General features: G+C 38.9%; 1 protein-coding gene and 1 pseudogene across 4 annotated transcripts in view; both read right to left on the reverse strand.

The window, feature by feature from the left end:
* The window catches only part of ZNF800 (zinc finger protein 800), a 53,807-nt gene extending 32,891 nt beyond the window's left edge, over positions 1–20,916 (reverse strand). Inside the window, exons 1-3 of one of the 3 annotated variants that reach the window (XM_082400048.1) lie at positions 16,259–20,916; positions 15,653–15,771; positions 10,463–10,558 (exon numbers count right to left, since the gene is read on the reverse strand). In XM_082400048.1, the coding sequence (XP_082256174.1) occupies positions 10,463–10,558; positions 15,653–15,713 (157 nt within the window). In that variant the 5' untranslated portion in view covers positions 15,714–15,771; positions 16,259–20,916. The other 2 variants (XM_082400049.1, XM_082400050.1) reach the window with 2 other exon arrangements.
* Positions 638–10,452, reverse strand: LOC309632464 (tubulin alpha-1A chain pseudogene; annotated as a pseudogene). The gene has a single exon. The product of its transcript is annotated as a tubulin alpha-1A chain pseudogene (transcript).
* Positions 20,917–26,624: the final 5,708 nt, after the last annotated feature.

Below are 26,624 nucleotides of genomic sequence, written 5' to 3' on the forward strand. Positions count from 1 at the left end.
AGTAAATCAGTTATACATAAACATATATCCCCATATCTCCTCCCTCTTGCATCTCCCTCCTACCCTCCCTATCCCACCCCTCTAGGTGGTCACAAAGCACCGAGCTGATCTCCCTGTGCTATGTGGCTGCTTCCCATTAGCTATCTATTTTACATTTGGTAGTGTATATATGTTCATGCCACTCTCTCACTTTGTCTCAGCTTACCCTTCCCCCTCCCCATATCCTCAAGGCCATTCTCTATGTCTGCGTTTTTATTCCTGTCCTGTCCCTAGGTTCTTCAGAATCTTTTTTTTTTTTTTAGATTCCATATATATGTGTTAGCATACAGTATGTGTTTTCCTATTTCTGACTTACTTCACTTTGTTTGACAGTCTCTAGGTCCATCCATCTCATTACAAGTAACTCCATTTCATTTCTTCTTATAGCTGAGTAATATTCCATTGTATATATGTGCCACATCTTCTTTATCCATTCATCTGTCGATGGATACTTAGGTTGCTTCCATGTCCTGGATATTGTAAACAGAGCTGCAATGAACATTGTGGTACATGACTCTTTTTGAATTATGGTTTTCTCAGGGTATATGCTCAGTAGTGGGATTGCTGGGTCATATGGTTTTAGTCTCTTAAGGAACCGCCATACTGTTCTCCATAGTGGCTGTATCAATTTACATTCCCACCAACAGTGTGAGAGGGTTCCCTTTTCTCCACACCCTCTCCAGCATTTATTGTCTGTAGATTTCTTGATGATGGCCATTCTGACTGGTGTGAGGTGATATCTCATGGTAGTTTTGATTTGCATTTCTCTAAAGATTAGTGATGTTGAGCATCCTTTCATGTGTTTGTTGGCAATCTGTATATCTTCTTTGGAGAAATGTCTATTTAGGTCTTCTGCCCATTTTTGGATTGGGTTGTTTGTTTTTTTGATATTGAGCTGCATGAGCTGCCTGTATATTTTGGAGATTAATCCTTTGTCAGTTGCTTCATTTGCAAATATTTTCTCCCATTCTGAGGGTTGTCTTTTCACCTTGTTTATGGTTTCCTTTGCTGTGCAAAAGCTTTTAAGTTTCATTAGGTCCCATTCGTTTTTGTTTTTATTTCCATTTCTCTAGGAGGTGGGACAGAAAGGATCTTGCTGTGATTTATGTCATAGAGTGTTTTGCCTATGTTTTCCTCTAAGAGTTTTATAGTGTCTGGCTTACATTTAGGTCTTTAATCCATTTTGAGTTTAGTTTTGTGTATGGTGTTAGGGAGTGTTCTAATTTCATTCTTTTAAATGTAGCTGTCCAGTCTTCCCAGCACCACTTATTGAAGAGGCTGTCTTTTCTCCATTGTATATTCTTGTCTCCTTTATCAAAGATAAGGTGACCATATGTGCGTGGGTTTACCTCTGGGCTTTCTAACCTGTTCCATTGATCTATATTTCTGTCTTTGCACCAGTACCATACTGTCTTGATTACTGTAGCTTTGTAGTATAGTCTGAAGTCAGGGAGCCTGATTCCTCCAGCTCCGTTTTTCTTTCTCAAGATTGCTTTGGTTATTCAGGGTCTTTTGTGTTTCTATACAAATTGTGAAATTTTTGTTCTAGTTCTGTGAAAAATGCCATTGGTAGTTTGATAGGGATTGCACTGAATCTGTAGATTGCTTTGGGTAGTATAGTCATTTTCACAATGTTGATTTTTCCAATCCAAGAACATGGTGTATCTCTCCATCTGTTTGTATCATCTTTAACTTCTTCCATCAGTGTCTTATAGTTTTCTGCATACAGGTCTTTTGTCTCCTTAGGTAGGTTTATTCCTAGGTATTTTATTCTTTTCTTTGCAAAGGTAAATGGGAGTGTTTCCTTAATTTCTCTTTCAGATTTTTCATCATTAGTGTATAGGAATGCAAGAGATTTCTGGGCATTAATTTTATATCCTACTTTACCAAATTTTATAGCTACTTTACCAAATTCACTGATTAGCTCTAGCAGTTTTCTGGTAGCATCTTTGGGATTCTCTATGTATAGTATCATGTCATCTGCAACAATGATAGTTTAACTTCTTCTTTTCTGATTTGGATTGTTTTTCTTTTTCTTCTCTGACTGCTGTGGCTATAACTTCCAAAACTGTGTTGAATAATAGTGGTGAGAGTGGGCAACCTTGTCTTGTTCCTGATCTTAGTGGAAATGGTTTCAGTTTTTCACCGTTGAGAACGATGCTGGCTACAGGTTTGTCATATATGGCCTTTATTATGTTGAGGTAAGTTCCCTCTATGCCTACTTTCTGGAGAGTTTTTATCATAAATGGGTGTTGAATTTTGTTGAAAGCTTTTTCTGCATCTACTGAGATGATCATATGGTTTTCCTCCTTCAATTTGTTAATATGGTGTATCATATTGATTGATTTGCCTGTATTGAAGAATCCTTGCATTCCTGGGATAAATCCCACTTGATCATGGTGTATGATACTTTTAATGTGCTATTGGATTCTATATACTAGTATTTTGTTGAGGATTTTTGCATTTATGTTCATCAGTGATATTGGTCTGTAGTTTTCTTTCTTTGTCACATCTTTGTCTGGTTTTGATATCAGGGTGATGGTGGCCTCATAGAATGCGTTTGGGAGTGTTCCTCCCTCTGCTGTATTTTGCAAGAGTTTGAGAAGCATAGGTGTTAGCTCTTCTCTAAATGTTTGAACAAATCAACTGGTCAGACCACAACTTTTCAATGTTTAAAACAGAGTAAGCTTCCCTGTAAAAGCAGCACCTTTGTGACATTTTAACTTTAGTATTCCTCTCCTTTTTCCTCTCCCTCTCCTTCAACAGACACCCCAACCTCCTCATAATCCTTCCCAAGGGCAGTCATGTCCTCACGGGCCTCAGAAAACTCTCCTTCCTCCATGCCCTCACCCACGTACCAGTGAACAAAGGCACACTTGCCATACATCAGGTCAAACTTGTGGTCCACGTGAGCCCAGGCCTCAGCGTTGGCTGTGGTGTTGCTCAGCATGCACACAGCTCGCTGTACTCTGGCCAGGTCTCCACCAGGTACCATAGTGAAAGACTGGTAATTAATGCCAGCTTTGAAGCCAGTGGGGCACCAGTCCACAAACTGGATGGTACGCTTGGTCTTGATGGTGGCAATGGCAGCACTGACATCTTTGGGAACCATGTCCCACCATGGTACAACAGGCAGCAAGCCATGTATTTACCATGGCGAGGGTCGCATTTCACCATCTGGTTGGCTGGCTGAAGGCAAGCATTGGTGATGTGTGGTACAGAAAGTTGTTCATGGTAGGCTTTCTCAGCAGAGATGACAGGGGCATATGTGGCCAGAGGGAAGTGGATACGGGGATAGGGTACCAGGTTGGTCTGGAATTCTGTCAGATCAACATTCAGAGCTCCACACAATTGGACCTATCAACCTATTCAGGTTAGTATATGTTGGGCGCTCAACATCAAGGTTTCTACGACAGATGATAGATGGCCTCACTGTCTACCATAAAGGCATAATCAGAGTGCTCCAGGGTGGTGTGGGTGGTGAGGATGAAATTGTAGGGCTCAACTACAGCTGTGGAAACCTGAGGGGCTGGGTAAATGGAGAACTCCAGCTTGGACTTCTTGCCATAATTGACAGACAGATGTTCCATCAGCAGGGAGGTGAACCCAGAACCAGTTCCCCCACAAAAGCTGTGGAAAACCAAGAAGCCCTGAAGACTTGTGCACTGGTCAGCCAGTTTCCGAATTGGGTCCAAGACGAGGTCAATGATCTCCTTGCCAATGGTGTAGTGACCTCAGGCATAGTTATTGGCAGCATCTTCCTTGCCTGTGATGAGCTGCTCAGGGTGGAAGAGCTGGCGGTAGGTGCCAATGCAAACTTCATCAATGACCGTGGGTTCCAGGTCTACAAACACTGCCCTGGGCACATGTTTGCCAGCGCCTGTCTCACTGAAGAAGGTGTTAAAGGAGTCATCTCCTCCCCCAACAGTCTTGTCACTTGGCATCTGGCCATTAGGCCAGGTAGCAGTGTTACAGGTAGCAGAGCTCCCAGCAGGGACTGCCGATCTGGACACCAGCCTGGCCAACGTGGATGGAGATGCACTCACGCATAGCTGCTGTTTTGCGGCTGCCGAGCAGATGGCAGAGAGGAGGAGGAGAGGTTGTTGCTTCTTACAGCGCGACCCTTAGGCGGTCGATGTAAGAGAACCTGCCTGACTTTTCAATCACAAATGCTCCACCACCCTCACGTCACCTATGCACACACACACACATACAAACACAGTTGTGTTGATCCAGGCATACCAAAATTCTTTCAGGTCCTTGGATTCACCAAATTCTCTCTCTCACTTACTTTTCAGGTCTTCACCTATGTTTTTTTCTCTCTGCCTATAACATTCTCTCATTTCCCTGGTCTGTCACTTCTAGCAATCCTTCAGATTCCAGGTTAGATGTCATTTCCTCCAGGAAGCCTTCTCGGACTCCTCCTGTTTTTTGTTAAGAATTCTTCCCCTATATTCCCCAGAGCACCCTATACATCTATACTACATTACCCCGCTATCTTGTAATTAGTTACTTTTCTGTATCCCCATTGAACTGGAGGCTCTAAGAGGACAGAGAAGATATCTTTGATGCTCACTACTGTACTCCCAGCTTTCAGGACCAGGCCTGATGGGCATTTGTTAAATGACATACTGAAGAGCCTTCTCTATGTTTCAGAAAACCTTCCCTGTAAGTAAGATTTCTTTTAAGTCTATGTAAAGTTGACCAGAAAGTCAAAAAAGGGACCTGAATGATTTTCCAATCTGCTTACATATTTTCCAAATGAGAAAAATAAGATGTGCCCTCATTCCATAAATACAGGCAAAAGTTATTCCCTAAGTTAGTTCCAGTTACCATTTAAGGTTTTGTTGGTTTCCCATGGGGACATAACTGCTTTATTCTAATCAGCTACCTTTTTCTGACTGCTTTGCTCACTGACAATTAGACACAGCCAACCAACTGCGCCTCTGTCAACAGTTAAACTTGCTACAACCTGAAACACCGAGACAAGACAGCAACAAAAGTTCATCTAGACAGCCACATAAGTTCTTCCACAACTCCTAACCCTGATAGAGAGAGCCACACTGCCTTACCCCTAATTATTCCTTTTCCTATATTTAACTCTCTTTCTTGCCTTAGGTTTTTAAATTATCTTAGACGTCACTACGTACTGCTTACATACTGCTTACACAGATCATCAATTAGTATCTTTCAAAAAACCAGCCCTCCAAAGGGAAGGCTTTTGATGCCTAGAAATTAACTAATTAATGAATATTTCAGATTATCACGCATAATGGGTGCTCAATAAAATTTAGTTAAACCTCATCAAGGGTTTCTCCTGTGCTATCAATTAATGCCAAACACATTGTATATACTGATAAAAATGTTTAAAAAATTATTTTCAAAAGGAATCAATAGTCAATTTTACATTAGGTTGGGTGGCAGTCAGTTGACATGACATAATATTATTTCTAACTCTTCAGTGCTAGACAAAGATAAACTTTCCTTTTCTCCCTTAATATACTGATATGTTGATCAATGACCCTTTTAAGTTGCGGCAATAATGATTTTTAAATAGTATACTGCATGCTTTATTGTTGACTCACACATGAGCTCAGTTTCTTTAGGACGACTGTTTAACCACAATATCATCCCAACACTGCAAGCAAATCTGTAACTCGTGTCATACCTCCTGAGTTCCAAGACCAGTACGAAGGGAATTTCATACTGATCATCCTTAACATAAGAAAACTTACGAAAATTGAAATTGTTATCTTAAAACCACCACCTACAAAGGTTGGTAAAAAAAAAAAAAATACTAGATTAATCATGGAACACTGCCACATACTACAATAAATTTGTAAGTAGAATAAAATTATTTTAGTGCCCAATTGGTGAATCTTTCGTTTAGTCTTACACACATTTATTGAACACCTATTAAATACCAGGTACAATGTTATTCACTGAAGACATGAAAAGTGAAGGATATGATCTGCGCCCTTGAGAAATTCCCTAATATAAATGGTTGCTCTCCTAGGAACACAGCCCCAGATGAGATGCTTTGAAGATGAATGTAAGAACAACAAATAAAACAAATCTACATTTTTTCTTATTCATCCCCAAAATATGCAGTCTGATTTAAAACTTCCTACAGTTGCTATGTATCAACCAAAAAAAAAAAAAAACCCCAAAAAATCCATCATATAATATGGCACTCTCTTATGTATCTCTGATAAATCACACTTCCAGGACAGAGGCATCGCAATCCAGTCATAGCTTACACTAACTCCAAGAAATGTTGCTTTAAGCAATAAAAAACAAACAAAAACTCTTCTAAGAAACTAAATGACCAAACTTAAATTTAGTTAATGACAATAGCAAACATCACACAAAGCCAATTCTCATTTTTCACTGCAATTTATTCCTCCCTAAGATTCAAAAAAGATGCTGCTACTTGCAAATAGTAGTAATGTATTGTATAGGTAGACTCTTTTTTCTATAATACAGTTGACCCTTGAACAAACACAGGGGTTAGGGATGCCAACACTCTGCACAGTCAAAAATCTGCATATAACCTACAGTCCTCCTTATACTCCCTTCCTCCATATCCTCACTTCTGCATCCTTGGATTCAATCAACCAAGGATCGTCTGATACTGTAATATTTACTATTGAAAAAATCCGCAAAAAATAGACCTGCGCAGTTCACACCCATGGTGAATGTTCAAGAATCAACAGTATAATATTGTAAAAAGAGATCATATATATTTCAAGAATTCAAAAAAAGATGTCAACTTCATATTAAAGACCAGTTATGAATACTGGACAATTTCCCATTTTTCTGCTTCTAACCTTAGGGCATTCCACAGCTCCTTTGCCTCTACCAGAAGACTAAGAGACTAAGAAAGAATATTAAGCTCAATTAATCAATTATTTATAAATACCTCATGGAAGTACACCTTTTTTGTTATTTAAAATTTTGTTTCCGTTTGGGGAGAGAGATTGGGAAAAGAAGGAAGCTAAAATAAAAGTTAATAGAGGGAGGGTTGGATTGGGAGTTTGGGACTAGCAGATACAAACTAATACATAGAGGACAGATAAACAACAAGATCCTATTGTATAGCACAGGGAACTATATTCAGTATCTAGTAATAAATTAAAATGGAAAAGAATATGAAAAAGAATGAATATATACATATATATATAAAACTGAATCACTTTGCTGTACACTGGAAACTAACACAACATTGTAAATCAACTATTTCTTTAAAAAAGTTAATAGATACGACGGAAATTTGAAGACAAAAAGTCACAGACATGATCCTGGAAGGACTGACACAACTAAGGAAAGGCTCGAGCAAAGGGCAGGGCACAGTCAAGGTAGTACCTGAAGCCAGGATTCAAAGCAAACAGCATGTCTCAAGTCAACCAACCATCAGGGATTTCAGAGTAGAAAATGTGCAGGTAGGGGCAAAACTGTCAGGGTTCTAAAAAAAATGAGGTATCTATCTATGGACAGATGTCAAACAACAGTGGAAAGTACTGTTAAAAAACCAAAGACACGTAACTATGCACAGTCAGCTACTCCTTGTATTAGGAAGAAAGTGAGGGATATATGCTCATATGTGTGTAGAAGGTCTCCAGAAGAAGACACAAACCATGTAGCTGTGCTGTCTGAACAAAGACACTTATTTTTGTATTTCTGTATACCCTTTTATACCTGTTTATTATTTTTTTAAACCACTTATTCCAAAAAGAAAAGTCTACTCAGATTATAAGTTAAGCAGATAGAAATAAAGAGAGATTGGAGGTTAAGAAGTATTTGTAATTTAAAGCCAGGAAAACAGTCCAAAGCAAAAGCTGAAGTGTGAAGCAAAGAAAATGAGTCAAAACTGGCCAAGCAGTCAGTACAGCACACATGGGGTCGGTAGACCTAAAAAATGAGTCAACTCCTTCCTCAGCCTTTCATGAACTTCCAGCTTGGGTAGGAATTAATACCAGGCCAAAGAGAGCCCAGTTTAGGCAGGAGACCATGAATCCCTTACACAAAGCTGATACCGGAGCTGAAGACAACTATCTTGAGCTTGAAGACAAAGGCAGATATCCTAACACACTACTACTGCCCAACCTGGTTTAGCCTCTGAAGGTTAACAAGAGCAAAAGCATAGACTTCAAAGTTCTATCTTCAAGTACCTGTCAGGTACAAAACACCACCAAGATAGTTCTTTAAATGCAATGTGTGTGACCCAGCTGTAATGGTAAGAGCCTAGAAAGAGATGAGTCATTGAGGGGCTGCTTGGGAGTAGACTGAGACCGGGAGAAACTTACACGAGTCTCAGGATGAGAAGGGATCTTAGACCCTAAGTCATGAGGCCCAAACTTCCAGCTCATCCTCTCAAGGTTTCAGTCAGCCAAGGCTTAAATACCTCAGTGCTAAAGAAGAGCTACCTTAGGAGACTTGAGATTATCCAGAAACGTAAGAGATTACTATCCTGAGGAAATTAGAATTACTTAGCTATGAGATACACTAATGAAGTAAAAGAATTCCTTTTTTAATCCAAAATTAGTTTCTTTGTACCATTCAGCATATTTCTAAATCATCTCTAATTTAAATGATTGGGTACTTAGAGAATTTAAATTATAGTATTTTCAAAATTTGCTTGGGAAAAAAAAAAAACTCAGAAGGCAAATTTACCAGGGACATTTAAGAAAGAACATATTACCCGTTTCACAGTCCCTTTTCTTCAGCTTTGTAAAGAAACAGTAAACACAGAAAACAGATACAACCACAGTGCAATGAAAAAACACATAATTTCCTTTTTAAATATTCACCTTCCAAAGTTAAAAAAAAAAAAACATAGATTTTGGGTACAGGAGCTTGTTGAAAAGGTATTTTTTACAAGACAAAGCACAAATAAATGAAACAATTCTAACTTCTTAATCAAATAACACTATAATAAACTGAAGCAGTATAAAATAACTTCATTAATCCCAAATTATGAATTTTTAAAAAAGAAACCTATAGCAAGGAATATGACTAAGTGTGAAGCCATTACCTTCATTTCCATGATATGAGAAAGAACAAAAAGAATTATCTCTATACTGAAAGTAGCTAACAGAAACTCTAACTACAAATAAAAACTAACCATTCTTCTGTTATGCCAGATACGTATTTAAATACTGCCTCTAATTAGAAAAATTTTAATTGTATTTACCACAGGAGAATTTGACGTATTATTTATTTCTGTTAACCAAGGGCAATTATCAAAAGTAAAAAACAACAACAAAAAACACAGTAAAATACGTTAGACCACCATCCAACACTGAGCATAGGCATATGGTATACACGAAATACTTACTGATTTAAATATACATAAAAGCAATGCCATAAGGACTACAGATGAAAAGTGTAAGAAATGAATCTTAGACTCAGAAATTAACTTTATTTTAGATTAAAGAACAATCTATTTCTTAGAATCCTAAAGTAAATCAAATAGATACTACTTCCCTTTAAAATGATTTAAAAACAAGCACCTCAAAAAATTTCTCAATACAAAACAAATGGTTTCATATAAATTATCTTTTTCTTTGAACCTCAGAAATTTTTCATTACGATATAATAAGCTTTAAAATAATAACAAAAGATATTCTAACCCTTTAATTGCCCACCACTTAGGTGTCCATCAGTCATGTATGTTTGCTTGTTCATATTTGATTTGATAGCCTGCAATGTCAGAGAAGCCAAATCCACAAGAGGTGGACAAGTGGATCTTAAGAATCACAGCAACCTAAGACTTTACAAAACACTGGAGTTCTAACAGTTCTCAACCATTTATACTTACTGAGCAACACCTACTTTAGAGCACTGGATTGTAACTGCACAAATATACTTATTATATATCCATTATTATAGTAATCTAATGGAAAGAAAAGCTAAACAAATATATCTAAATATCAGGGCTGGAATAATCTTTTTTCTATCTGTGCTCTACTAAAGATATTGAAACTCCAGGGTTAGGTAGGAGATGGTGAGTCACATAAACAGAGATGATAAAGTAATTAATATAGAACAAGGGACATCTCAGACATTCTGAGTAAATAATCTACTCTGTCAAAGCTCATAAAGACCCTGTATAGTCTACTACCGTCCTCTGAGAGTTTATAAAGAACATGCCAAAAAATAACAATGAATCTTTGCCAGCAAATATACCACATATTTCTTTAAGCCATACTACTTTTTAAATTAGTATATAATATATAGTACTGAAAAGGAATCTCTAATCAAGTCAATATTTACTCATCCACTTTTTAAAAATGACAATTAAAAGTATTCTGTAAAGAAAACCAATGTATACATTTTATTTTTAAAAAATTATTTCTAAGGATTTCTAGGTAGTTTTTAGCTACTATGTGAAGATTGAAAATACATCCTAAAACATTCATACCTGATCGAAAGCACTCAATTATTTGCTGAATACCAGATTTGGATGTCTGTAGTGGTTGCTGTAACAAAGGAGCATCTCCAGGTTCCAGGATATAAACTACATGGAAGACAAACACCCAACCCAATCCCCACAAAAAAAGGGTTATTTATTTAAATCATTTACTATTGAAGTAAAACAATGGTTTGCTATAATCACGTTAATGACAATCACACTTTTTTGTATATATTCCACCATTATCTTTGTAAGGCAAAATGAAATAATGGGAAAAATGTAACTAAAATTTTTCTCAATTCAAGGCGAAATTAAGGCTACTGAGACTATGCATTAAGTTCAAATGCAAAGATTTTACTATTTTGGTGTTAGTTAGTACATATTAGTCATGTTTGCCTTTTTATTCCCCTTGAAGAGGAACCACTAAATTTAACCAAAATTCTAGGGCAATGATAACCTAGCCACACCTCATAAACCATTCCAAAACTCTCCGGACAATCTAGTACAGCTCTCTGGGCAATTAAGAGAGCAAAACTCAAAAACCACTGCCTAAGGAAAGAACTGGTCAAGTGCACAACGATAGATGTACAAGAAAGTTCACTGCAGCACTCTGCAGTACTGTAAATAATTGAGAAAAATTTCAAACAACTTAGAAGTCTCTCAAAAGGAACCAGACTAAATAAACTATGAAATATCCATACAACAGAATCTCTCACGGCTCTTGCACAGCATGAGCTAGGTCTACATGTACTGACAACAAAGGATGTCAATACTACATTGTTAAGCAACAAAAACAGGTTATAGAATATGACCTCAATTATATTAATATATATTTCAGTAGCCACAGAAAGAAATAAACTTAACATATATGAGCGTCTATGTATAAATGCTAATATAAACACAGAAAGTCTGATGGGATACCAACAAAATTTAACAATGGTTCTTTCTGTCAGGGTGGGTTTATAGGGGTGATTTTCACTTTCTGCCTCACATTTCACTAGCCTGGGCTTTTGGAAGTGTGCACTTTAGAAAGTATGCATTTTTATAATAAGTAAAAATAATAATCCCATTGTAAAAGTAAAAATTTTCATATACAGAGGTCTATATCATCCCTGCTTTCCAAAATTCCCAGAGTAGCAGTATAAATATATAATATAAATAAGATTATGGTAATAAGAAATAAGGTAACTGAAAAGGAAAACTGAAGTTTCCCATCAGATATCAAATAAAGAGATAGTTGTGGTGGAGAAAAACCGGCCATTTTAATTACCTCTTTTTTTTCAATATGTTATAATGTTTTACCGTCTTAACCCAGATGATATTTTACCATCATCTGCTCGGTGTGAGAAGATAAGGAGGGTTACTTCAGTAATGTGTGCTGCTACTGCTTCAGGGCCCAGGCTTGGACAGCATTTAGCTGTCTGATAAAGCCTGCTAGGCTATGTGTAGAGACACAGCCTTAGATTCTCTTTCTGGCTTCAACTCTTAAGTTCAGTGTACACAAATGGGAGGAACTATGTCTCAGGACCAAATCATTCCATTAAGCAAAATTTTCCCAATTTTAAGAGAAACTTCGAGATATTTTTAAGAACATACACACAAATACAACTCATTTTGGGAATATCTGACATTGGCACTAACTGCAGTGGTTAAGAACAGAAGACTCCAGACCTGGACAGACTGCGCTGAAATTCTTTTTCTACCAATAACTAGTTTCCACTAGGGCAAATTACACTCTCTGATTTCTCTGTTCTCATCTCTAAAATGCAGATAATAAAAGTACCCAAATCATGGGGTTGTGTGAGGATTAAATTAGCTAATGCAGGTACCTGGTTAAATCAGAGCCTGGAATATAGTAAAGGCTCAATAAATGTTCTAGCATCATCATCATCTACAAATCAACTGCTTTCCTGACACCAAAAACTGAAAACTCTTTTCCAAAATCTAAGAGAAGTAGAATGCAACCCCTTAGAGAAACAACAGTAGAAGTTTGTAAATAGATTGATGATATCATTTATTTAGGTTAGATGTTCTTTCCAGTATTTGTACACTGTAAGAACCAATAACTGATTACAAAAAATAACAACTACAGAAGACAGGGCAGAAGTTATACAATTTTAAAGAACTAAAAGGCTCGAAGGCCTAGCTCTCTAAGTGACAAGAATTCTAGAAAGGAAGAATGAAGAAAAGAGTAATGAATAAGGGAGAAATATGGGGGAAAAAAATGGAAACTTCTCCTTAGAGCCCCCTGTCCTCATTTAGGTACGTGCTCCAGAAAACTTCCTCTAATACACTAACTTCCACTTCCACATAACAACATCTGATTTTAAAGCTAGAGCAAAATTTTGTTACCCATAACCATCACTGGTACCACCAGAATACATACACATCCTGAGACACCATTCAAAATAACCCCAGGGTTAGTTCAGTTATCAGTGGACACATTCATTTGGTATACACATCTGTGTAGGTCCCCCTGTAAGAAACTTTTCTTTCTTCATGAAAACATAGTCTCAATCCTAAAAAAACTTTATATGTTAGTATTTTATAAAATTTCCTCTTACATATCCTAACATCCCTCCCAAGATCAGGTTACATGACCATTCAGGAAAAAAAGAGCATCTCTCTCCAGCCAAAAAACACAAACGCTCAGAAGTTAACACCTTTCTTTACATCCTTCCAAGAACACACTTCCCAGAATAAAACACCTACTTTTTTTAGAGTCTCTCCTACCTTAAAACAAGCCCCTTAAAATATCCTTCTACCTATGATGTCTGAGATTTGCTTTCAAACAGTAGAGAGTAGGGGAGCAGGTGGAGGATGGAGAAGGGAATTGTGGGGAGGGGAGAATACAGATCAAATGAGCTTGTCCACATATTGAAACTGATAGAGTTGTGTGATGGCTACATCAGGTTCCTTATACCATTCTCTCTACTTCTGAACATTTGAAAATTTCTCTAACAAAAAACTTTCTTAAAACATGACTAAGAATATATTTTACATACACTGATAAGACTTATAACACCACCCCTCACTACAGACTGATCCATCCTATCAAGACCTGCTCAGGAACACACTGCTCTCATTCAGAACTCACCTATCGTCCATAATCCAAAGGAGGCCAGACCTCTTGGGACAGCCCATTAAAAGAACTTCTCAAACATCATGTCATCGTCTTTCCTCCATCTGAGGGCATCCATCCTCTTTTAAAACTACCATAACATATTCCTCTCAATAATGGAAACATCCTCCCACTTGGCCCATACCTTCCTCTGAAATAATGACAATTAACTACCCCGTAAGTTAAACTTTTGGCTTTCCACTGAACTAAATCTTCAGAAAGTGTTTACTTCTAACTAAGGAAGCGAAGAAACACCAACCACTTTTGACCTGACAGTCTGAAAAATAAATTGCATGGGAAGAGTTCCTAGCAAAATAAAGTTGAAATTTTTCAATTAATGCAACTTATCTGAATTTGTGTTAATGAGGGAGAAAAAGCAGCAGAAAAGTTCCAACACATATTTAAAAGTTCAACTCTGGAAAACCTCTTTAAAAAGACATTAAAGTATCTAGAAAACTTTAATTACCAGAATACACTAAATAAGGTATGGTCACAAATTATCTTACTTGTTTACTTATGTCTATCTCTTCCCACTCAAACGTTCCATGAGGGAGTGAGCTTATCTGTTTTGTTCACCACTTACATCCCCATTGCCTTGAATAGTGCCTAGCACCTAACTGGTGCTCAATAAAGATTTGTCAAAGAAATAAAGAAATGAGTGACCAAATAAATTTCTTCCTAAATAAGAAGTTTTAATATAATGATTTAATTAACTAATGCAACTCAAATGACTTCTCAGGAAAAAAAATGGAATAAAAAGACAGTGGAACACAAGTATAAGAAGTCATTCACAGCTTTCTACTTCAAAACTAGCAAAATTCATTCAACATTTGGCAAAACGTTAAGTGATATATCATCACTTCAAATACATAAAATATGCAGCAGAAAGGATGGTGAAAGGTAGGCAGATCAGGGAACAGTAGAATAAACACTGGATTCCACCCTGGGATTGCCTGTTTTACTAGCAGATGTATTATTTTCAGCAAATCAGTGGGGATAGGGTCATAGTACAAATTTTATTCTCATGTGTACCAAAGTGTTCCGAAAATAGTTCTTCCCCTTTTACCACTGCCATTTTTTCCCATTATACAAAAAAAGTACTCTACTTTACATGAACTCTACTGTGACAAAACCAAGTACAGTAGTGCAGTTAAAATACTCCAACAAAAAAACAAGCAAAAGTATTAAAAAGTCCTAATAACTTTTAGGTCAAAAATAATGATACATAACTGCCTCTGAACTGTAACAGAAGACCTCTTAGTTGGTTTAGTGACAGTGTGTATTCAAGGATTCCCTTTTTAAGCTGTACCTCTAAATGTCTGTGACAAAGCACATCATACTTCTAATAAGCAGAGAAACTACTAAGAATTTATATGTCACATTTATTAAAGTGTTGTAATACTCTTCATGAGACTCCAAAAAGCAACTTCTTCATTTCATAAATTCAACTCAAAAGAGTTCCACTGAACAAACTATCCTAAAAATATTTATGTATTCTACCTAAATATTCAGATTTTGCAACAATGTGTTCTGTCCAAGAAATTTCTTTAAGAGGTTCCCCTTAACAAAACCTGATTCTTCCAACAAGCTGACTTCAGCAAACTTTTCTTAGCCCAAACTAAACTCATTTTTAGGTTTAAGCATTATTCTGTGTTTAAGCACTATCAAAGCATGAGAAACTTTTAGTTTTTAAAAGTTTACATGAAACAGCTTCCTCGAAGATAAATGCCAGTATTCTACTAGCCATTTTTTCCTTTCTCTTCAGTTTTAAACATTCACAGAGCATGAGGGTATACTACTAACTGAAGGCTGCCGTGAAAGAGAAGGAAAGGGGATTGAGTAATTGATCTTGTGGAAAAGATTTAAGGTGACACTTGCAGTACTTTTTTTAAGGGATCAAGCAGGGGAGACCTCTTGTTTGCACAAGTTTTTAGCTTCATAACTGGTTTTATGCTGGGGGAAATTATAGCCTGCTTAGTTAGGAATGTCTTCTTGGGCAGGAGGTAAGGAGAACTAGAAGAAAACAGAAGGCAGAGTGGCTCTGGTGGAGGGCAAAGTAACTGAAGAAAGGCGTATACCTGGTTCACAGCATCCGTGATGATGGTGGTCAGTCTGACAGTATTTGTCCCTTAAAGGCATTTTCAGTGGGCGCGACCTACTTTCCTTTCACTGTAAGAAGCTCTTCATTGCGGCTTGGCTGTTGAAAGAAGCACAAACCCGTCACTCAGCCTGAACTTCCTGGGGGGGTTCTGGCTGCATTTTCCAGAAACGTGCCCCTCACCCGCCCTCCGCTTGCCCTCCACAGCCCTGCACCTTCCTCTCAAACTGAGAAAGAAAAACGCACGAAGGCTTCTTCAGCCCGAACTCCCGCACAGGTTCATCGCCCTACCCGGAAACGCAGCCCCGGGCGCGCAGAGCGAGGGCCTGGCCGGCTGCGCGGGCGGCGGCGGTGGCGGCGGTGGCGGCGGCCTCGCCTTCCCGGGCGGGCGCGCGCGGAGACGGAGGCGCGGAGCGCAGCGGGCACGGCCGGCGCCGGGGCCCGCGGGGCGGGGGGCGCGGCGGCCGGGGGGCCGAGGTGTAGCTCCCGCCGGCGGCCGGCCCACGTCGCGCCCTCCCGCGACGCACGTGCGCCAGGGTCTCCCCGGCTGAGCCCCCGTCCCCCCAACCAAGTGCGCCCAACTTACTGAACTCCTAGGGCGGGCCGACGGGCGGGCGGAAGGAAGGAAGGCAGGCCGGGCGGCCGCGGGGACAGCCTGGCGTGGGAGGCGGCTTCGGGCCCCACCTGGCGCAGCCTCGGCTGACCGCGCGAAGGGACCGGGGTTCGGGCCCGACGCGCTCGCAAAGATTCCCCGCCGGCGCTGACGCGGAAGCGCCGCAGCTCACCACGTCCCTCCGCGGCCCGAGGCGACGGCTGCGGCGGCGGCTCACGGCGTCCCTCCGCGCTGTGGAGCTGGGCGTGCGGGCGGGCGGACGGCGCGCGGGCGCAGGCAGTTGACAGCAGGAACCGCCCCGCAGCCGCTGTCGCCGCCACCGAAGGAGCCGGAACCGGAGCGGGCAGGACCCGAGGCGCCCCTTGCCAGGGCAACGGCTGCCGCCGGAGCCCGGCTCCCCCCAGCGCCGCTCCACCTGTGACGGTCCCTCAGGCTTTTGGAGAGGGGCGGGGAAGGATGGGGGTTTCCCCCCGCCTTAGGCTCTTTTTGGTAATAGTTGTTGTTTCAGGAAACTTTATTAAGTCAGTCTCTCTCTTTCTCTGTCTCCCCCTCCACGAAGAGCCTAAGCTGCCGCCGCGGAGCGGGTAGGAAGGGGGAAGCAGAGACTCGCCGGCTGCGACAGGGAACGACTGACTGACCCCGGACGGAGATGGGGCGAGGGCAGGAAGTGACAAGCTCTCGGAGTGGGTGGGGGGAGTGTGGCCGGCACGCCCGGGAGCGCCGCGCGCATGCGCCCAGCCCGGCGCCCCCGACGGTGGGGAGGCGACGCTCTGCGGCCGGGAGCGGGGAGGGAGCCGGGGCGGGTGGCGCGGGACCGCGGCCCGGGTCTGGAAGCGGCCGTACTCCCGCACGTCCCCGGTGGACGGGGAGCCGAAGTCCTGGGCTTCGCGGGCCTAGAGGTGTGAGGCCTCTGGTGCGGTGATTGCGCCCGGGAGACGGGCTGCTGGGCAACCAAACTGTTGCTATCGCTTTTCTTCTTTCGGTGGAACCGAAACGGGAGGCTTGGAAAAGCAAGGGAGGGAACTGTAGGAAGAGGCTTGGCAAATGCGTAAGCCGTAAATCGTTGTGATTCCGAAAAAGTTGTCAGCGCATTTATAAATGGTACAAGTGGAACTTTTTTTTTTTTTAAACCCAACAATTTTCCAAGTGTGTCTCAGAACTTCGGGGTTTTTATCAGGTCCTTGGGAGGAAAACAGTCTAGTTGGTGGAAGATCGGTATTGATTGCAGCTGCGCTCCGCTTCTGGCACCTGAAAGTGAAGTTGGGTCACGTGGGCTGTACGCACTTTTTCTCATCGGCGCTCTCTTCCAGCTTGGAAAATCCCCCAAGATCGCAGTGGTCTGTCAAATTCAGCAAACCCGTGTGCCGCTGCTCGGGGGCAGGAGAGACACCTCCCCCGCCTTCTCCCCGACTCCTAGGAAAGAATTCTTGCTCCAGAAGCAAATATGAAAATTTTAAGACAGAAAAAGCCCCTTTGCTTTGTTTATCTCCATCTCTCCCCCCCTACCCCCAAGATCCACTTCGTAGTTAGCTTGCCAGTTTTCGGATCCCTGAGAAAGAAAGTTTCGTTGATGGGCTTTTCGAAGAACAAATGAGTGACTGAAATCTATTTTCAGAATTCAAAGTTAAGTTTGTAGAAGATCCAGTAATTGATAAATTTGTTACTGTAAAAATATTGAATGGAGCATTTGCATGGGTCCTGAGGGATTGTAGCAGCTTGATTATAGGGGTGACAGGAAAAGGATAGAAAAATGAAAAACTTTTTAAAAGGAATTCCATGTACTGTACATTCTACATACTAACTGGTCACCTTAGTACGTTTGATCTTTTTATCTGTCCCATTGTCAAGAAGCAACGCAAAACATCAAACTAGAATGAAATGCCACAATTTATAAACCAGTGTAAAATAAACTACGTCCACATGATGGTGTTTGTTATGAAGCCAATAAAAAAAAATCACATTTTTATAATATTGTGTGCAATATGCTTAAGCAAAAAAATAGAAAAAAATTTTAAACGTGACCCGTAACAGTGGATTTTATTTAACACTGGAGATCTTTGGTAAAATTTGAGGTGAAATACTGTCTTCACTTTTGGAAGATCTTTTCCTACTTTAATAAGCAAATTTATCATGGGTTTAAAAAAATGAATATACAATTTTAAGTTTTCATAAACCTGAAAAGGCATTGCTTCGGATATGTGAGAGTTGTAAATGTTTGCTGACCAGATGTGAATAAAAAATGTTTAGTTTCCTGAGTAAATGCAGTATTATTTATATTGTACTTCAAAGTGGTCATTACTAGAGGGTCCTCAAAATTGCTTGCTAATAGAATAAGTTTTAAACAATCTTTGAAAAATTAGAATTATAGACAAGATTGTAATGTGCATGTGGGTAGAACAAATATTGAACCCTGAATCATAGAATTTTAAAGAGGAAAAGAAACCATGAAAGTTATGTAGTAAACCTTACTTTATAGACAGAAAACTGAAACCCAGATAGGTTAACTGATTTGCTGAAGGTCACACAAGTTAACAGAACTGAGTCTAGGACCTAGATCATTCCCTTTATAAAATAACAATACTAGTATATGACATGTTTTGAGTAATATGTTTTAAGCTCAAGCATTAACTCATTTAATCCTAACAACAATCCAATGAGATTTTGTTATCATTCCATTCTTCAGGGGGAGAAACTGAGGCAAAGAATGGTTAAATAACTCATCAAGGTTACAGCTGATAGGCAACTGAACCAGCATTTGAACCCAAATGGTATGGCTCTGGAACTCATGACCTTAGCCACTATGTTATGCGGGCTATACTGTGTTGCCTACACTGTACCACAGCTGTTTTGGATCACATTGTATATGAAAGAGGAGCCAGTAGATCCTGTCATTTGTGAAAAGTATTAAAATGCCATGTACAAGTTCACGAAGCGGGAATGGAGTTGCTGAAATCACAACTGAATTTCACAGGGCCCTAGAGTTTAAAGAGACTTTGAACATCGTCTAGAATTTTCACCCTACCTCTAAAAACACTATGCACAAACCATCACAGAAAAATTATGTCTTCCTTTCCATCGTTCACTGCAGCAACCTAGGTGACACATCATTACAGCTTTAAGGAAATTTTTGATCCTTAATGTCTGCAAGTGCATCCTAATGATGTTAAGACCCTCTTACAGTTTAAAAATATTCTCTCCAAGGCTAGAGAATATATATGTGAGTGTGTGTATGTGTATATATTACACATACACACATATATATTATTACTGCATAGCAAACCACCCTAGAATCAGTGCCTTAAAGCCATTTGTTGTGCTCTCTGGCCTTGTCTGGGATCATGCATGTAGCTGCTACAGTCATCTGGCAGCTTGACTGGGTGCACTCATGGCTGGCAGTTAGTGTTGACTATTGGCTGGACCTCTCTCTCCCCTTGTAGCCTTTCATCCTGAATATTATCCTGGGCATCTTCACATTGTGGCAGCACACCAAGCAAATACAGAGTGGGAACTGCAACACCTCTTGAAGCAGAAACTTGACATCACTTCCACCACATTCTATTGGTCAAAGAAAGTCAAAAGGCCAGCACATATTCAGAAACTGGGCAGATAAATTTCCCTTCTTTTTAAATTTTTTTATTAAAGTATAGTTGATTTACAATATTGTGCCAATCTCTGCTGTATAGCAAAGTGACTCAGTTTTATACATATACACATGCTTTTTTAAATATTCTTTTCCATTATGGCTTATTCCAGGAGATTGGATATAGTTCCCTGTGCTATACCGTAGGACCTTGTTGTTTATCCATTCTAAATATAATAGTTTGCATCTACCAACCCCAAATTCCCAGTCCACCCCTCTCCCTCCCTCCCTCCCCCTTGGCAACTACAAGTCTGATCTCTATGTCTGTGAGTCTCTGTTTTGTAGATAGGTTCATTTGTGCTATATTTTAAATTTCCCTTCTTGATGGGAGGAGTAGCCAAGTCACATTTCAAAGGGATATGCATATAGGAATGGAAGCAATTATTGTGATGATCTTTGCATGTAGTCTATCACAATATATAATTATTTCAAGAATGATACTAACTAATTAAAGCTGCTGGATTGCTTTTCTTTTTTCTTTTTTTTCTTAATGCTTGATGATTCCTTTAAGAAGAGCATAACAAGGAAACACTAGTCAGACCAATTCTTTAAACTGACTAAGTGGGTCAATTTGCTGGCCTTGTATAAATAAACTTTAGTGATTCCTTCACTTTTCTCATCATTTTGTTGCTTTCTTTAAGATTTTCCCATCGGTTCTAAACAAATCTCTCTAAAACACAGTATAAAAACCTAACAACAAGTAGAAGCAGTTATAGTTCCTATAGGACATACATATTCTGGTCCACATTTTTCCAACTTTGATTATGATGTGGCATTTTACAACACAAATATTCAAATTCATAATTATTTACAAATCAAATTATGGACCAAAATAGAGGCTGAAAGTTTAGAAAGGGTCATGGAAAAATTGATTTAGAAGGACAAATATTAAACTGTTGATCTATTATCAATTCTAGAACTTAACATCTAAGCAAGCAACATAACATTGAAAGAAGATGATAATGCTTTCCCCAAGATGTTTATTTTAAGGACAGTAGGGAGTAGATTGTACCTGGTCTGCTGCCCTGGAGGTAAGTCACCTACTAGGAACCACCACCCCCCCGCCCCACCCCCCGAACATGGACTTAAAGTTTCCATTCCTGGTGCTAAAAGTACACTTAGGTCTTCCTGGCCAGGTGACACAGTGCATGCACCATGCTGGCATGTGACACAGCACCGAACCATGCCTTACAGGTCTTCCATTCAAATGCATTCCAGATAGCATTTAAGTGAATTCCATTTTAAAAAATGTTTTTTGTTAGAGTATGTTCATAAGTAAGTCTGTATTATAATCTAATAATAATAGCTAAAGATAATTGTGTTACTTATTGAACTCAGACTAGGTGCTTTCTGGTTTTTCACTGAATCCTTACTAAGTTCCTGGGTTAGATATTATCCCATTTTACAAATTAGGACACAGATCATTTGTGTTTGACCTAAGATTTAAACGTAGGTCTGAGTCCAGGTCCTGTACCTCAAGTTACATGCGTTCGGATTATACATTCTGATTATTCCTAAAATTTTATCTTCAGCTCAGACCTGTCCCTGAAGCCTCTAAGCTCTATTTCTAACTACCCAGGAGGCAGATAATCTGAATTTCCCCAGGCATCTCAAAATTAGCAGGGTCCAAACTGAACCTACCTTCTCACGAAACCTGTTCTTCCTCTTCCAAATTTTAATCAAGTGTTGCTATCTATTCAGGCTATCAAGGTAGAGACCTTGGAGTCATAGAGAGGAGCACATGCAGAGATGCAAAGTAATGCAAGTTACCTGTGTACAAGGTTTCTCATCTCACTTATCCCCAGCGTCTAACCTAGCACCATTGGTTATACCTCAGAAAAGTCTAGGAAATAGTGTCCTCTCTCCATGGGCACCATCAATCTTCTAGTCCAAAACCTCATCTCTGAACCATTTCAATAACTACCTCCATGGTCTCCCTACCACCATATCTCCCTCTCTCCATTATTCCACACTATCAACAGAATTATAGTCCAAACAAATATAATAATATTACTTCCCAATTTAAAATTTCTGTTGACTGCTCATGTTCCATATGAAGAAGTCAAATCTCAACAAAAACCATTAGTAGAAAGAGCACATGGGGAATCCCTGGTGGTCCAGTGGTTAGGGCTCTGCGCTTCCACTGCAGGGGGCCAGGGTTCGATCCCTGGTTGGGGAACTAAGATCCCACAAGCTGTGTTGGAAGAAAAAAAAAAAAGCATTTGTTTTGGAGCCAGAAAAATCTAGGTCTTAGTCCCATCTCCACCATTCATGAGTTTTGTGTCTCTAAACAAGTGAGAACCTGTCTTGAACCTCAGTTTCCTCGGCTGTCTGCTACTTTCAGTGTTGTGGGAAATCAGTGACTGAATAAAGTGCCCAGCAGGACCTGGAACACATTTCAGGTATAACAATAATAAATACTGACTATTATACTTGTCCCTCCCACAACTTCACAACTTTATGCTCCAAACAAACTTGCTGGATTTCTCACCCTTTGCAGAAATCAACAAAGCAAACAGTAGTTTAACTGGATGGGGAGGGAGTGTGGGACATGAGGGAACTTTAGAGAGAGATGATAGAGTTGTAGGTTATGTGGCTGTATCCATTAGCAAAAGCAACTGTTAAATAATAGAACAGTGGTTTGGGTAGAAGGTTGGGAAGTGTACTGGGAGGGAAGGGGTGCCAATTTGGGGGCTACTGGCCATTTTATAGGTTTTGACCTCATGATTGTTACATGTATATTTGCCTTGTAATAATTCAGCAAGCTGATAGTTATGTTTTATGCACTTTTATGAACGTGTATAATATTTCACAATAAAAATATTTTTTAAAGCAGCTGACGTAGGTTTTAATGCCTCTGAACTACATCTGGCATAAATTAGAAATGAGTATTGAAGTTTTCAAGGCTTTGAGCCTTTGCACATGCTACTCCTTACACCTGGAAATAAATATCCTTCCCCTCCACCTGTAAAGCTCCTATTCATCCTTCAGATGTCACTTCTTCTGAGAAACTAGCTCCCACAGACAAATAACTGCTCCATTTTCCTGCTCCTGTAATAAATCATTCTGATTAAATGGCTGACTCTCCCACTGGTCTGAATTCGTCAAGAAACACATCATAACTTATCCCTCTTTGTTTTGCCATCACCTAGCCCACTACATGGCACATGATAGGCAACAATTAAAAGTTACTAGATGGGCTTGAGTGAACGAATTTTCACTTCAATTGGGCTAAAGAAGAAATATTGACAACGCTCATTCTTTGCAATAAACATCATAAGAAAAAGTTTAGTGGGGAAAATCAATTTTACTGGTTTAGTTTAATTAGGCCCCTGGCCTAATAGGACACTCATTTTCAATGTAGAGAATGACCATACGAGGACAATTAAAGGAACCACTATTGTATACAATTAGTAATGCTGTAGACTATATGCCATAGCTGGACACTTGAAACTACTAACCATTCATCAGGTAAAACCATTCATCAGGTTAAACCATTCATCAGGATTGTGTTTTTGTTTTTATGAGGGGTGGTTATTTTGGTTTGGTTGGTTTTTTTAACTTTTTTTTTTAACTTGCAAATAAATGGGATTTTATTTTAAGCAATTTCTGCTTTTTTAGATATCATCTTTGACTTTTTTAACTTTTAATTTTGAAATAGTTTCAAATTTAAAAGCAAATTGAAAGAACACAAATAATTCCCATACTCTACCCAGATTCACGAATTTTTAACATTTCGTCATATTTGCTCACTTACTCTCTCTCTCAGTCCATATACATACCTGATTTTTTGAGTCATCTGAGAGTATATTCAAATGTACATCCTGCCCCTTTATCCGTAATTACCTCAGTGTGTATTTTCTGAAAGCAAGGATTTTATTATCTTACATAAGCACAATACAGTTATCATATTCAGCAAGTTTAACACTGATGCAATACTTTTATTTAGACTACGGTCTATGTTATAATTTTGTCAGTTATCCTGATAATGACTTTTATGGATTTTTTTTTCTCCAATCTAAGACCCTATCCAGGATCACATATTGCATTTAGTTGTCGTGTCTCTTTGCTTTCCTTTAACCTGCAATAGTTCCTCAGCCTTTCTTCGTCTTTCATGACAATGACATTTTGTTCAATACGGGCCAGTTGTTTTATAGAATGAGTCAATTTGGACTTGTCTGATGTTTCTTCATGATTAGATTGAAGTTTTACATTTTTTGAATGGTATGTAATACTTGATGTGGTGTCTTTCTCATGGCACGGAATGCCTGTTTGATAGGCTTTTTTTTTTTTTTTTTTTTTTTGCACCTAGCCACGCAGCTTGCCCTAACCATTAGGCTACCAGAGAACTCCCAGTAATCCTTTTTCTTAAGTTGAGATATAATTGACATATAACGTTATATTAGTTTCAGGTGTACAGCACAACGATTCAAATATATTTGTATATATTGCAAAATGATCCCCACAATAAGTCATTAATATCCATCACCACAGAATTATGAAACTTTTTTTCTGATGATGAGAACTTCTAAGATCTACTCTCTTATCAACTTTCAAATATACAACACAGTATTATTAACTATAGTCACCATGCTATAAATTACAACCCCAGGACCTATTATTTTATAACTGGAAGTTTGTACTTTTGTACTTTTGACCCCCTTCACACATTTCACTCACTCCTTCCCACCCCCCTTAACCCCCCGCCTGCAGCAACCACCAATCTGTTCTCTGTATCTATGAGCTCAGTTTTGTTTTGTTTTTGTTTTTGTTTAAGATTCCATATATAAGTTAGACCATATGGTATTTGTCTTTGTCTGACTTATTTCACTTAGCATAATGCCCTCTAGGTCCATCATATTGTCACAAATGGCAAGATTTCTTTCTTTTCATGGCTGGATAATATTCCACTGTGTGTATATATATGCACATCAATGGAGACTTAGGTTGTTTGCATGTCTTGGGTATTGTAAATAATGCTATGCTACAATGAACACGGGGGTGCATGTATGTTTGATATTAATCTTGATCATGGGTTTAAGACGTTATTCAGCTTCTCCACTGTATAGTTACTGTTTTTCCTGTTGTTATGAATAAGTAATTTGTGTGTAGATAACAATGGTTTTATTATAGAGACTCCTTTTAACTAGTGATCTCAGTAATCTTACTTAGGTTTTAGAAACTATCAAAGCAAAATTAAACAGAGTAAAAGTTAAATGAATTGACTGTAATATAATTATAAACTATGGTCAATTATGTAACTGGAAACTGTTTTTTGGTTTACTCTTATATGATAAAAAGTTAGAAAAATATTTGTTATTACCCTGGGTGTTAATTTATTATCAGTAAATCCATTCAACCAACATTTGCTGAGTATCTATGATATTCCAAACATCACGTCAAGCTGAGAATACATTGACGAGTAAGACCAGGTCTCTTCCCTTTAGTAAACAAAAATTTCCTTAGTGCCTATGCACTGGGTTCTAGGAATACATTCATGAATAATTTGGGAAGTTCTTACCTACTTGGAGTTTATAGTCTAATTATTGAGGAGCTCTCAATCTAGTAATGGTGGCGCAATAAAAACCTGTATTGTTTCATGATAATCACATAAGACAGGCACATGAGAGATGACTGAAACCATGGACTTATAAGGTCTATTCACAACAGAAGCACGGGGGCAGGGGGGGAGGGGGTGTTTGCAGCATGTTTTCAACTCGAGTTAGAAAGCCATAATAATAGATCATGAATAATAATATGTTGTTTTTTTCCAAGTAAATATTAAAATGTTTCTAAGACCTATTTCTCTAGGACAGCTAACTAATAGATTACCTATTACTATATATTAAGAGAATAATTCATCCTAAATCGGAAGCTGTAAATGCTTTCTGATTCAGTTTGAACAATAGTCATGAAGGACTTTGTATTTGATATTGTACCATCAAAGACAGTCTGAGTTTTTCATTCATTCTCCTAACTGTTCCTCCTTATGGCCAAGAAGGTTTATTTGCATGATTGAAAATAAGGCTGCAGTTCAGGACTGTGGAACAGAATGAAGTTAGCTCTTTTATGTAACTCTAACTTCATTAGTATCTTGATCTAAAATATCAATTCCAAAATCTTCTCTGGAAAAGTGAGATGATGCCTCATCTCTAACAACAAAGTATCAGAAGAAATGTACATTTTTGACTTATGAGAACTGAGTCAACACATGTGCCTTAGGTCTTAATTCCAGTTGAATACATAGACTACTATGTACCAGACTATAACCTACAACAAAATACTGTATTAATGGAACATTTTTAAGTAAATAAATGGTGTCTGCACTTATTATATTGATCTGAGATTTTAAGTAATTTCTAAAATAATTTCTACAAAATGATCACATTTTTATCTTAAATTGGCATTAATTTTTCCCTTTCAAATGGTCTAATTTTCTCAAATGAAAGTTGCATATTTTACAGCTGAGAAATCTCTAGAATTAGAGCCTCTGCAGGTAGAAGGTACCTTATAAAAAGTCAGGAAGCTTGCTTGGGTGTTTCTTCTACTTCAGGTCATCAGTTATTGTCAGTCAGCAAACAGTTAAAGCAATTTCAGTGTTGTAATGATCATACGTGGAGTAAGGAAAAAAGTTAGATTGGTGAGAATTTTGAAAAAGAGCATCAAGGAATTACTCTCTCCACTCAAGAAGAGACGTTT

The sequence above is a fragment of the Balaenoptera borealis genome (assembly GCF_965194805.1).
Source record: "Balaenoptera borealis genome assembly, chromosome: 7".
NCBI classification, from domain to species: domain Eukaryota; kingdom Metazoa; phylum Chordata; class Mammalia; order Artiodactyla; family Balaenopteridae; genus Balaenoptera; species Balaenoptera borealis.